The sequence below is a fragment of the Lineus longissimus genome, chromosome 9 (genome assembly GCF_910592395.1).
Source record: "Lineus longissimus chromosome 9, tnLinLong1.2, whole genome shotgun sequence".
In the NCBI taxonomy this organism is placed as follows: Eukaryota; Metazoa; Nemertea; class Pilidiophora; order Heteronemertea; family Lineidae; genus Lineus; species Lineus longissimus.
This window is the reverse complement of record NC_088316.1, coordinates 13,723,066-13,736,407: the sequence shown is the minus strand read 5'-3', so window position 1 is coordinate 13,736,407 and position 13,342 is coordinate 13,723,066. Positions and strand designations below refer to the sequence as shown.

General features: G+C 39.1%; 1 protein-coding gene across 10 annotated transcripts in view; it reads right to left on the bottom strand.

Moving 5' to 3' along the window:
• The window catches only part of LOC135493350 (microtubule-associated protein futsch-like), an 85,491-nt gene that overhangs the window by 40,427 nt on the left and 31,722 nt on the right, over positions 1 to 13,342 (bottom strand). For all 10 annotated transcript variants that reach the window (XR_010448221.1, XM_064780646.1, XM_064780648.1 and 7 more), the window contains exons 4-5: positions 12,409 to 12,521; positions 10,949 to 10,988 (exon numbers count right to left, since the gene is read on the bottom strand). Coding sequence is in view for 9 of the 10 variants with exons in the window: in XM_064780646.1 (XP_064636716.1) it covers positions 10,949 to 10,988; positions 12,409 to 12,521 (153 nt within the window). In the remaining variant the exon portion in view is untranslated. The remainder of the gene's footprint in view (positions 1 to 10,948; positions 10,989 to 12,408; positions 12,522 to 13,342) is intronic.

The following is a 13,342-nucleotide window of genomic DNA, read 5'->3' as shown; positions in this document are numbered from 1 at the left end:
TTGATTCCAGAGGCAGGGAAGAAGCGATGACCAGACGTTAATCAAAGAAATACCAGACAGAGGCATAAATCCGGTTGAGAGGCAAGGCCAAGTCATCACCAGGAATACCTACAAAACTTACTGGCTCCGGTTCCTATACGTCCGAGGAGTGTGAAAAGAGTAACCCGTCCCAAGGCTCCATGAGACTTACCCAGAGTTTTCTTATATTCAGCAAGGGAGGATGTATAAACAAGCTTGCGGCTCATTAGAATTTACCAAGACTGAGCCCAGGCTTCATCAGGGACAATGGCTGATCACAGTAGGACAACAGGTTCTGTTTGTCATTGGAAATGTTTACAACCCCATCTGGTTTAGTATACATAATTTCTCCTGTATAATTTTTGCATATCAGACATGCATGATGGGCTGATAGTACGCCGATCAAGGCAACACGAACATATGAATATTATGATTCATGTCCTTATGTGCCCGAAAACCATAAATCTCTGTGTAAATCCATCCCCCATATATTGAAAGGAAATATCAGCTGCTCGGTAAAATGGAACAGTAAACTAAACAGATCGGTGAACTGAGGACATACCAAGGAACCCCTCAACCGAAGCGAAATGACAAAACCTGTTCTCGACTCTCACAATTCAAAACATTCATCACATGCAGTTTGACACAAAGACAGCAACCGTGTCCCGGTTCAAACACTCATCGCCTAAAAACGAATCCATCATTTCGAAAAGATCTCCATTGCTGGAAATATCTGCCGTTACATGTTGCGAAAGAAGTCTTTTGATTGAGATGATAGGATGATTGTCCTTAATCGATAGCTTGTCAGGTCGTGCTATGATGCTTTGTTCAGGTCCCGCTTGTTGATATTTTTGAATTTTTTACATGTCAGAATAAGTGTCGCCCAATCGAAAATGTAACGTTGTTGAATCTACAGACAGGGCCAGTTTACTCCAAACTGAAATTGAAAGCATCACTCATCTGATCAGATAACAGGTTTCAAGACTCGCAAGACATTGCAAGAAACATGTTTTCACACAGATATCAGCCCTTTTGGGATGAAAAGTGGTAGTCAGGATAGCAGGTCAGAGCGATTTGAATCGTTTGTTTACAGGTGCAAAGGGTGGAGCATGTGGGAGATCCCAGTATGCAAGCTGGCATTTCTTATCATCATGTAGTGTCTGGCACAAGGTCAACTACAGCACTTCAGCGCTATCTACTTCTGGTATCAAGGCACTTAACCACCCCTGCCTGACATACAATCACCTACATGTTTCCTGTCATAATTCATAGCTAAACATTTATTGATTTGTGTTTCAGTATTGTACTGGATGTCTGCAATTCCTGATGCGCTTAACATACAAGATACACCTTTGTTACTTGCAGGTGATAGCATTAATAGCAAGGTGGACTGGTTACTGTGGAACAGGAACATACGGCCAAAGAACTCCACCCAGTTAAATGTAAAATTACACATTTATGTCCACAAGTAACCAAGATTGACACAGGTTGATCGTGTCCTGGTACAAGATCCACCTTGCTGGAAGCAGGTGGTAGCAAGATGGTTAGGATGATGCAGGATGCAGAACCAAAGGCATTGCACTCAGCTTCAAATACAGTGCCTTGGGTGTCTACATGTCCTGGTACAACTATACCTTGTATTGATACACCTTGTTACTGGCAAGTTGTAACAAGATGGTTACTGGTACAGGACATACAACCCAAGATGCTGAACTTATTCAAGTCTGTAAGTAACCTCCTTGTCAAGTACAACATTGTCTACATGTGCTGGTACATACTGTAAACAGGATACACCTTGCTAGAAGCAAGAGATAGCAAGATGGTTACTACAGTACACACAACCTAAGGTGCCGCAACCCCATCTGTTCAATGTCAATGTATCCTTCTTGTCTATAATGTCCTGGTACAATCACCCTCAAGAAGATTCATCTTACTCCCAGCAAGTGATAGCAAGATGGTTAAAAGTACAAGAATAGGAAACACTAACTAAGACCCTTCATCAAATCTCCTTCTAAAATAGTTCTAACTACATTCCCTATAATCTTGAAATACCACTATTTGAAATAAATATGCATGCCTCAGAGATGCTCTTCCATTGACGTCAAGGCCTACAGGGTACCCCCATGAAAAATTGGGATATGCCACGGCCCTTTGAAAAAGACTACAAACAGCAACTGCCCTCAAGGACACCAGAAATTAACTCTTTCACAAGTAATTCACTCCAAAACACTTCCCATCTTGGTGTTTTATGGATATAATTGGCTACTGAATATAGGCCAGTCGAGGGATATTGGCCTCATCGAGCTATTTTCATGTCATAATGGGCGCAAATATTCTACGGAGAACCTAATTGGTATTGTTAGGTTGGAACATTCCCACAATAATTCACCGCAATGCGGATGGATGGCAAGATAAACTGTCAACAAATACATTTTGCCACTGGAACATTTGTCTCACTTGTGATGAGAGAAAGATCATGGGAACTCGTTGGGTAAAGGGACTATGATGGAGCTCATTAACCTAATGTTACGAGCACATTTCAGACAACTGGAAGCATCCCGATATCTCTGCATAGCCAATGCTATATGTGTAAACATCTTGGTTCCTCAGTGCCTGCAGCTTCACCAGACTTTTTCCAGGACCTGCTCTTGTGTATTGATTGTCTTTGCATTAGTTGTGTCGAGACACGCCAATAATCAAACATACAGTGTTGTTACACCTACATGTTCATAATGTACTCCACCCCAACTCCTACAACAAACTTTATAGCAAACATGTGCAAGTTTTCACATCACATTAGGGGACCTCTTGGCTGTAATTAGCTAATAACAATGTATGTTGAGGCAATTAGGTGAAAATATCCATTTGACATGAATAGCAGACATACTGATCGGGGCTGCAGAAATGACCAACACATGTAAGCGCAAAAAAACAGTTACAACCAGACATACCCATCGCTATCAGTTTTTTGAACCAGGGATGTAAGAGTGTGCAGAAACTGAAACATATTCTATGTAAAAATGTTGTCTGTTTAATGATGACCACAACATAATCATAGTATTTCATTGTATGGAATTTGAAATGATTATCTCTGTGTCTATCATTGAAAATCAGTCAACATCTTAACAGTGTATAGCAATTAAGTTGATACACTGTTTTGGGGAAATCCACATACCTTAAGTTTTTAAAATGTCCTTCCTACAATGATAACCACAATCACATAAAGAAAGTTTGAAGTATCAAATCAAACATCATAATCCGTCTGTCATCGCCAATCTGTTAACTAATCAAAACAATAATTTGACAGATGACGAACTCATTAAAAACGTTAAGAACTCCACAGATTGCTCTAAGCAGGGATTGACATGAAAACCATTGTTACTTACTTCAACACCATGGTTAATCCACCCAAAGCAAAATGGCTTATGATAATGCCGATATGTGGTCGGTGTATATTGGCATATATTCCATGTACAGAATTAACACAAAATCAATCGGAAGAAAATCAGTTGAAAATGAATGCGTTTTACACTTACAACAGATTGGAAACTTTCATAAAACTGATACGAAATACTTTGACAACGGCTGTGGTGAGGTAATCCACAAAATTGTGCCACCCAATGACAGACGACAGTTACATAATCCAAAATATGAGAGCTATATTAAACTTGACACCACGGAGCTGTGCGAGATCAGTGATCTCTATGCCGTGCTGTACAGCAGAAGTGTTATCGTATTGTGTTTACAAAGCGAATGCCTTCCAGCCAATGCTCGGGTGATTTGAATATGAAAGGCTTGCGTTTGTGTCTGTCCCAGCCGGTGGGTTATGCATTCCACGGACAGGTTTTGAAATATCATATTATTGGGGATTAGGGCATATTGGCGTGCAGTTGTCAAATCAGGGAGATGGTCTAAGGTGGTTGGAGGTGCTGTTTGATACAATAGCAATCGGCAATGAGGGAGCTATTGGAGTAATAGAACAACCCCTGTAATGGGACCGATTCCAGAGGAGGGGTCATCTGGTCAATTAGCTCCTGAAAGATAGAGGAGACCCAGTAATGAGACGGATGCTAGACCAGGGGTCATTGAGTCATTTGGCTTCTTATTAAGTCCGGTTTTAATTTGGATGAAATTTTTCTCTTTGCAACAGCAGTAACAAAAGAGCTATGTCTTCAAATCCCTTCATCATTGTTATTAAGTTTCCAGTTATAAGTGCGGGTACTACACAGAAAAGAGGTTCAAAGGTCTTGAAAGTCAATGACTTTTTTACAAATTTGGTTGTTCCGTCATTTTCCGATAAATTCCATTGTCATAATGTTGGTGACAGATGTTACAATGGCATTTAAAGAATGTGACCAACTTCCAAAATACGCCAATATATATCAATCAGTCATCATATGGCATTATTAATCTGCGTCTATAATCTAGTTGTTGTTTTTCTCAATTGGGTATGTGAAGTACTGTCAAGTGAATGATTTGATGTCATCACGATTTTGGTATGCAATATTGGCATCTATCATTTTTATGGTTATATAGAACAGAAACCTAATTTTTAATGAAACCTTGATCACTTCAATTGCCATTGAGTGCTTGCAGGAATTCCCTCCCATTCATATGACACCTATAGTCAGTTCTAAGGGTGTCGCTAATAAAAGGTTCTAAATCAATAGGCCTAAACTTTTGAAGAAATTCATATCCATACTGCTTTTAGAGATGAGTCATAATTCAACAATAGATGGATAGACAGGTCTATAATTAATCACATTGATCTGTCATGGACATTGTGACAATCTGACAGAATCCGGGTGGTAGTCCAAGCTGATATAATCCGATTGAACCTCAAACCATCTGGAAGTTACATTTCTAAAAATATAGTTGAGGCATATACAAGTACAGTGGAACCTCGCTAAACAGACACCCCTATATTAAGGACACTGCATTTGGTCCGAAATCTGTCATTTCCTTTGAAATTAACCTCTGTAATCAGTACACCTCTCAATTATGGACAGCATTTGTCAGTCCAAAGGGTGTCAACTATAACGTTTTGAAAAATTGACTCGATCGTTCCAGATGATAGCTATTAATTTAGTTCATTACCATACCTTGAACATACATGAAATATTTTTAGTTCTGCTAATGTCTGAGTCTCCTTTTGGAAGCCACTTCGATTCATTCTTGATAAAAGATAGTGTCAATTATTTGCGTAATCCAACCCTTAATGATTTATATAGTCGTAATTTTCATTTACTCAATGTGAATTATAAGATTTTATCTAGGTATTTGTCACTATGAAGTCATTGCAATGTGAGGTCAGGCCTCTTGACTTTGGTGACCCCTATAATAGAATCTACATGTATAAGATAAGGACTATAACCCGACAACTTGACTGATCAATTCAAAGATAGAGGAATTGTTTAGAAGAATCCCTGATAAAAACAGAAGGGCATATGAAGTTTAGGAATGTCTTCAAGGTGGGAGACCTGCATGTCCAGATGAGATTTCTTGCCCCACACAGTTACAATTTTGATCCTAAAGCACAGCACAAACAAGTGATTTTAGTTGCTGCGACCTAAGACATGACGACGAGACATTTCGATTAAACCTTACCACGGTCACATTCCAACCTCAATCATCACATTGTCACGGTTCTGTTACAGGTCATGTGGCAAATATTGCTAGTTTGTGCGACACTTTATATCTGCTGAAGACTCTGTGATGCAGCAAGCCACCCAAACTCAAAAGTAGGAAATTCATGGTTTGTGTCAACTGCCGCATGACTCTGTTGGAGCTCTTTTGAATGCCAAAACAACCAGTTAATTCATATTTATATTCCAAACAATACATGACCTAAATGAAGGCTTAATACATCTTCGCATGAATTTCAGGATCGTGATGCCTAGTGCTGAATCCGCAAAGTTTTTTCAACAAGATAAATTCATTATTCTAACGAGCGCAATTAATTACCACCAAAAGAGTAAATTGATGAAAATGATCTGTCAGTTTTACACTACCATGATAGTAACGAGCTCATTATACTTGTCTTTGTAAAAAAGTGTCTATTGGTATCTCCCATATTTCATAAAGTATCACCCACACAATGTCGCTTTTCTTGGAATTATCTCCTTCATGTAGCTGTATAGGATGCACAATTGATAAAGAGAGTTGTTTTTTTCCATCGATGTTCACACAGCACACCTAGGCCAATGCACCTCCGATAAACTGGCGTACTGACTCCATCGGCCTGGAGTATTGAACCTCCTGAGTTATGAGGGGTGTGTCATAGCAAGGAACTTGACTAAGCTTGAATCGCTGTCTTAGCACGATGTTTGCACAGACCATATTAGGCGGGTGGGGGATGTTGATCAAAGGAGAGGTTCATTGATGAAGTGGGGGTAAAGTCCATCGGAACTCTTAATTGTATAACTGGGCGTGTTTTTTTTTCCATTTTCCGTGCCAAACTTGTATATTTGGGTGTTGCCACTTGACAAATTGTGACTTTTCTGCACCTGTGCCCACTAACCGCTACATCAACTTACCTCGTCACAATGTCCACTATCACATATGGATAAAATTTCATTAATTTGACCAAGATGTGATCCTAACAAACACTATATCCAAATGTAAACGTATGTTGCCAATTCCGATATTAAAATACATGACTATCAGTCATTCGAGTGATTTATTACGCTGAATATGTGCCACAACTGGTGAAAGTTCATTAATATTATGTTAGTAAGTTCCAAACATAATACTAAGTACACTGCTTATCTAATTCAGGCAAATTTATGTACATTAGAAATTCCACAGTGAATAATTCAAAACATAAGCCATATCTGTATTATCACTACTACATTGTATCGGCCAGACATTTTTTAAGGAGGTCCATTCTTATTCTAAGTTCACATCGTCATGGTCAGTGTAGACCTGACAAAGCAACTCAGACATAGGCCGACTCAAAACGACAGAAGAAACTCTCTAATAAGGATCGCCTCTGGACTTGGGAGTCCTGTCCATGATAAAGAGGAATCCTGTATGGCCCTAACCAACTTGAGACCAAACTCAGTGTCCTTAATAGAGAGGATGTCCTCATTAGAGGGGTGTCCACTAAGGGAGGTTCCACTGTTTCCTGATCTGGATGCTTCACTGCTGCCAATTCATAAGCTGGTAGTTACCTGTTGAGTGTGACCATGCAGGGTGTGGCCCTGGCCATCTGCCACAAGACTTGCAATGCGATGGACGATGGCCAATACAAGATATAAGTACCATGTATCGAGTAAGCAGGTCTGGATTCTCGTTTTGAGCGTGGAAAGGAAGGTTACTTACAGACAGGATTGTAACCTATCCTAGATACTTAGTTCATGGACAGATAGACATGAATGAGAGTAAAATGAAAACAGTTTAGTAATTTTGAATTGAAATGTGAAATACATCATTCGTACTTGTAGACTTCCATGAAAGGACATATGAGTGGGGCCTGCTCTTTTAATTGAACTTTACTTTATAGTTTGTACTGTGACACATCAAGGGCCAAAACAAATATTTTCATGGTTTTGTAAAAGAACAAATTTGGATTTCATGCCTGCTATGACTAAAATAGAAAAAATGTTTGTTTGATTCAAATTATAAATGTCCGGTAAAAAATAGGCCTATTTTGAACAAACGTAGCCAAACCATGCAGACATACAAAGTGATCTGCCCACCAAGCATGCTCTAGTCTAACTTTATCAATTCATGCCTCGCCTCATTTAATTTAAAGAAGGGCATAGAGAAGCGAGGATTCCACACATAGCCAAGAACAGACATAAAGGCTGAATTCAGATTGTCCGATATTATCTGATCATAACTGACGTGTAACATATAAAAAAGGCCACTTTCAATGCAAATTCTTTCAATATTTTCAAATGGTAACCAGCCGCAAGCCTTTACAGCATTTTCTCCTCCGTCATCCCCCCCCCATTTAAGAATAAGGTTTTCTTGAAGTGCATTCACAAAGTGACAAGTAAAACCCCAACAGAAGAGCAGAAACAGAAGAACTGACTATATTCCCTTTAATAGACAAGTGGTGCCACCTTTGATAGCACCAATGAACTAAAATATGCCTCCGCCCTGCAGAAAATAGCCATTGCTCACAGTATATTTTTCACTCCGGTGGGAATGCTATTCATCAGCCACAGGGCAACGTCACTCTCTAATAACTGTATTTCTTATGAAGTCAAACAACCCAAGCACACAAGACACCTGTCCAAACTCACAGTAAAGTGGTCCACTTCAAACCTCTTGACAGGGCCACGATCTTACACTCGGAACGTTCTACAAGTTAGTTGAGATATCAACTTTCTATACAACCTCGGGGTGGCGGGAAAGTGCCTGTCTAAGAGGATGCATTCCTCAAGAAATGCCTGCAAGATTGCAATTTATAGACGTTTCCGGTGTTTTCATAAACCATGTCTAACATTTTCCAACTAGTTTTTATCGATGCACTCACTTGGCCTGAAATTATGCCTAAAACCCACAGCTATCACTTTGATTGTTTACTCCATTTTCTGTTGGCTCAATCAGTCTTTATTGAACAGACAAGGACCGCCAAGTCTTCATTTCAGAATCTTCAAATCCAGGGGATGAATGAAATTGATAGATGATACAAAAATACTGGCAGACTAAACGTAGATATATCTGCAAATCAACTGATTAATGAGATAAATTCAACTCAGCAATAGATTCACCAGTATATGCCAGTTATTCAATGTCTTAAGCAAAAAATACAAATTCATGTAAGGTATGTAACTATTTGATAGGAGGAATTCATGCCCCTTCAGCTAATTGGGAAAAAAAACCGGTTTGTAAACTTTTACTGACAGAATGTAATCAGCAAGGAAAATAACCAGAAAATTTTAGATTAATACCAGTTATGTAGCTTTATATCCAGGATGCAAATACTCTGAGCTAACGATACCAAGATCAGTTCAAAAGTTAAACAAATCAAAAATCACTGTTATATTAAACAGCTTTATATCAAAGCTGTAATTGCTTTGAGCTAAAGACACCCCTTGGCAAGATCAGTAATAAAGTTAAACAAATCAAAAACTCACTGACCTAGTAAAATCAATACTGATCAATCATCTCACCTGGCTGTAGCCAATAATTACTACCATCAGGTTATAACCCCTGGTAACCTATACAAACAAGGCATAGAGTGGAAACCATTCAACATAACTGCTACCATCAGTACTAGCCAAGCATAAAGGTTATGAGGATTTTAAAGTCCCAGACACTCATCTAAAGTTTCTTATCTGGGACTGAATGTGACATGTCTGGATGTGACTCATCTAGGACTGGATGTGTCATTGTCTAATCTGGGACCAGATTAGAACTGGATGTGACATGTCTGGATGTGACTCATCTAGGACTGGATGCGGCATTGTCTTATCTTGGACCAGATTAGAACTGGATGCGACAGTGTCTGGATGTGACTCATCTAGGACTGGATGTGTCATTGTCGTATCTGGGACCAGATTAGAACTGAATGTGACATGTCTGGATGTGACTCATCTAGGACTGGATGCGGCATTGTCTTATCTTGGACCAGATTAGAACTGGATGTGACAGTGTCTGGATGTGACTCATCTAGGACTGGATGTGTCATTGTCGTATCTGGGACCAGATTATAACTGGATGTGACAGTGAGCAAAGACAAGATGTGACCGTGTCTCATCTAGGACTGGATGTGACAATGTCTCTCATCTGGGATCTGATGTGACCAATTCTCCCCTAAGACCAGATGTGTTTCGTCTACAACTGGATGTGACAATGTCTAATCAAGGACCAAATGTGAGACTGTCTCATCCTAGGACCAGATGTGACAGTGTCTCATCTGGGATCAGATGTGGACAAGTCTTCTCTGATATCACATGCATTTCATCTAAGACTGGGTGTAACCATGTCCTGTCTGGCCTTGAGACCATATGTGACATTGTCTTGGGACCAAATGTGACAGAGTCTCTTCTTAACAGCCCTCTTTGAGCAGACACTGCTATCAAGATACATACTGATCATAATTACTCAGTTGCATTCATTCATCCTCATGGAAATCTGCGACCCATTAAGACCATCAGGTTATAATCCCTGGTAACCTTCACAAACAAGAAGGTGTTTCTGACCATCATCATAACTGAACTATTTCCATTCACCCTATGGAATCTGGACTCCATAAATAAGAAAGTAGCATTCCTACAATCAGGTTACAATCGTTGGTAACCATAGGTATGAAAGTTAACATGAAGATATCATGAGCAAATGAAGAAAATCTTTGTTATAAGCCCCAACTTTCATTACTTTGTCAGATCCTTTTGCATTGAGGAAGCTTGTCTGCTTCAATATCGGAATACACTGGAAGGTTCCCCGCACCCATGCACCCACAAGGCTAAGAACCTGCTATTTTTATGGGACATTCCTTACAGATGGGTGCCAGACCATCAGAGGAAGGCTGTACTAGATCAACAGACTAAACAAAATCATTACCAAAGATTCTTCATACCATCAGGACTGATCAGTGATAGATGCCAAGATTATGGAGGAATTTCTGATAGTATCAGGGTCTGCATTATAGGCCTACATAATCTCTGCAATAAAAACTGACTAGATAAAACCATTAGTTTACTTTAAGATTAGTTTATTACCTAACGCTTCTACCAACTGCAAACATCAGTAGCTGTTTCCTTCCCCCCCCCCCATTTTGTTACAAAAGATATGACACCCCTGCATCAACTTAGAGGGACAATCAACCACTGCCATTTTTGATAGCTTGTGATAGGGATGTGCTGCAATTGTTATCATGGGATATATTTCATTGGCAGCAGCCCAGTTGATAATGATTTGGCGTTCATCGCAAGTGCAGCCCAAGGTCAAGTGGTGCGGTAAAATAATAACTTACATTCCTTAGCCTTTTTTCCGTCTCCAATTCGATCTCAGACCTGAAACAATACAGCCAATGAAAATGCCTGTTATAATGGTGGGGATTGGACTTATAATCAAGGTGGGATGTAAATCAGTCACTTACCACAAGATGGTCCCCAAGTGGTAGGTGAGTGTACTTGGTTAAATTCCTCTACCGCATATATGGCAAGCCAAAGCGGAATTTATTCAAGACTTTAGAATAACCATTCAAGAAGTTAAATATAAGTTCAAGAAGGAAATATATGTTCAAGACTAAAATATGTTCAACCTTGAGTCAAATGTTTTCAACCTTAAATAAAATATGTTCAACCTTGAATAAAATATGTTCAACCTTGAATAAAATATGTCCAACCTTGAACAAAATATATTCAACCTTGAACAAAATATATTCAAGACTCACGTGACCATATTCAAGACTCACGTGACCATATTCAAGACTCACGTGACCATATTCAAGACGCACGTGACCACAAAATTGATGACGTAGAGCGTAGAATCTGTGGTACTTCTGATGCGTTCTGTTTCACGACATGATTGATTGCCTGTATAGCCTAAACACTCAAACATGTCAAAAGACAACGAGAATCCGATACAGTGGTGTCGGCCTTAAGAATGAAAGGTGAGAGGCATTGCGCATTTTGAACCTATAATTTGCCTGATATGTCTGTGAAACATGTATCGACTCTGACATTCACTCGGCATCCATGTCATGATGTGTAGGATTACAGTACATGTCAGGTGTAGGCGGCTAGGTACGTGTACAACCATGTGTCAAAACCTCGTGCGAACAATTCGAGCTCCGAAACGCAACACAAGTACCATGGGTTCGGGAAAGTCTGGACGCGGGTTCGGGAAAGTCCGTAAAGCATCAAAACATGAGCAACTACGTCATCAATTTTGTGGTCACGTGCGTCTTGAATATGGTCACGTGAGTCTTGAATATATTTTGTTCAAGGTTGAATATATTTTGTTCAAGGTTGGACATATTTTATTCAAGGTTGAACATATTTTATTCAAGGTTGAACATATTTTATTCAAGGTTGAAAACATTTGATTCAAGGTTGAACATATTTTAGTCTTGAACATATATTTCCTTCTTGAACTTATATTTAACTTCTTGAATGGTAATTCTAAAGTCTTGAATAAATTCCGCTTTGGCTTGCCATACGCATACCAACAATGGCAAACCAATGTCGACAACTACTCAAATATTTGAAACAGCAAGCTACTTGTCCCGAAAAAAAACATAAGTGTTACAGAATCCTTCACAACACTAATCTAACAATGTTCCCGACATCCTTAACACGGAATAAAAGCCATCAACAATGTGTAAGATATGTATTTTATTGTTTACCTGGGTAAATACCATGCCTTCGATTTCCTGCCTTGAGGAATCTCTGTGAGGCAGATAAATCTAGTTCTCTGGTTCAAACTTACTTGTCAATATCTTTCCTCTTGTTGAGGTCGTCTAGATCACTGGTCTGAAACAGCTGCCAATCTAATAATCCAAATTGTTTAGAACAAACTTCCAGAAAGGTGCACACACCATCCTGCAAAGAGAAATAGGGAAAAGATGTTATTGGTTGTTTTTTTTTAAAGTAGTCTAAATGTTAGTTCTTGAGAGAGAAACTGTTCAAGCTCTTAAGTATTAGCCCACACAGTTGGTGAATCTGCACCACTTTTTTGATGATGGATACCTTTGCCACAAAAAGAAAAATTATCGAAGATGTTAAATGGTTTAAAGATTGCATGGTACTGGCATCTGAAGGAAAGTCACAGCAGAAAGGAACAGAGATGAAAAAAGTTTAAACAGCTTAGAATGCAAACCTTCTTAAATGCAATGGACAGGTTACCAACCAATTTTTTAGATGCTGCATATACTTTTCAAGAAGCCACTGCTTGCTGGGCTGTAGAAAGAAATTGCTGAAAGATTTTTTAAGACCTGCATATGTTTTTCATGGCTGCAACCAAGATAGGCTTGAATGAAGTTGGGCGGCTTGAATGAAGTTATCTTGATACCTCAGGATGAATGATGGTGTAAAACATGAGTGGAGTAGATAATGTGATGACTCCTCAGGGAAAAATGTTTGACTGGGATCCACTTTAAAACAGATCTACAAGCATCAAAGTGAATTCTGCACAAGCCTTTTTCTATTTTATAATTTTCACCACCCCGCATAAAGGTACCGTTGTGATTTTCGTGAATGCACCATCAGACGTGTCCTTTTGGACTTCACTAGTGCCATGATGATGATAATAACAGAAAACAGCTCTGTACAAACTTTTCATCTCTTTAAAATGAATCTTTTACAAAAGGGTGCTTTTTCAGGTTATTCTTTAACTCATCCATTTAGCCATAAACCACATGAAC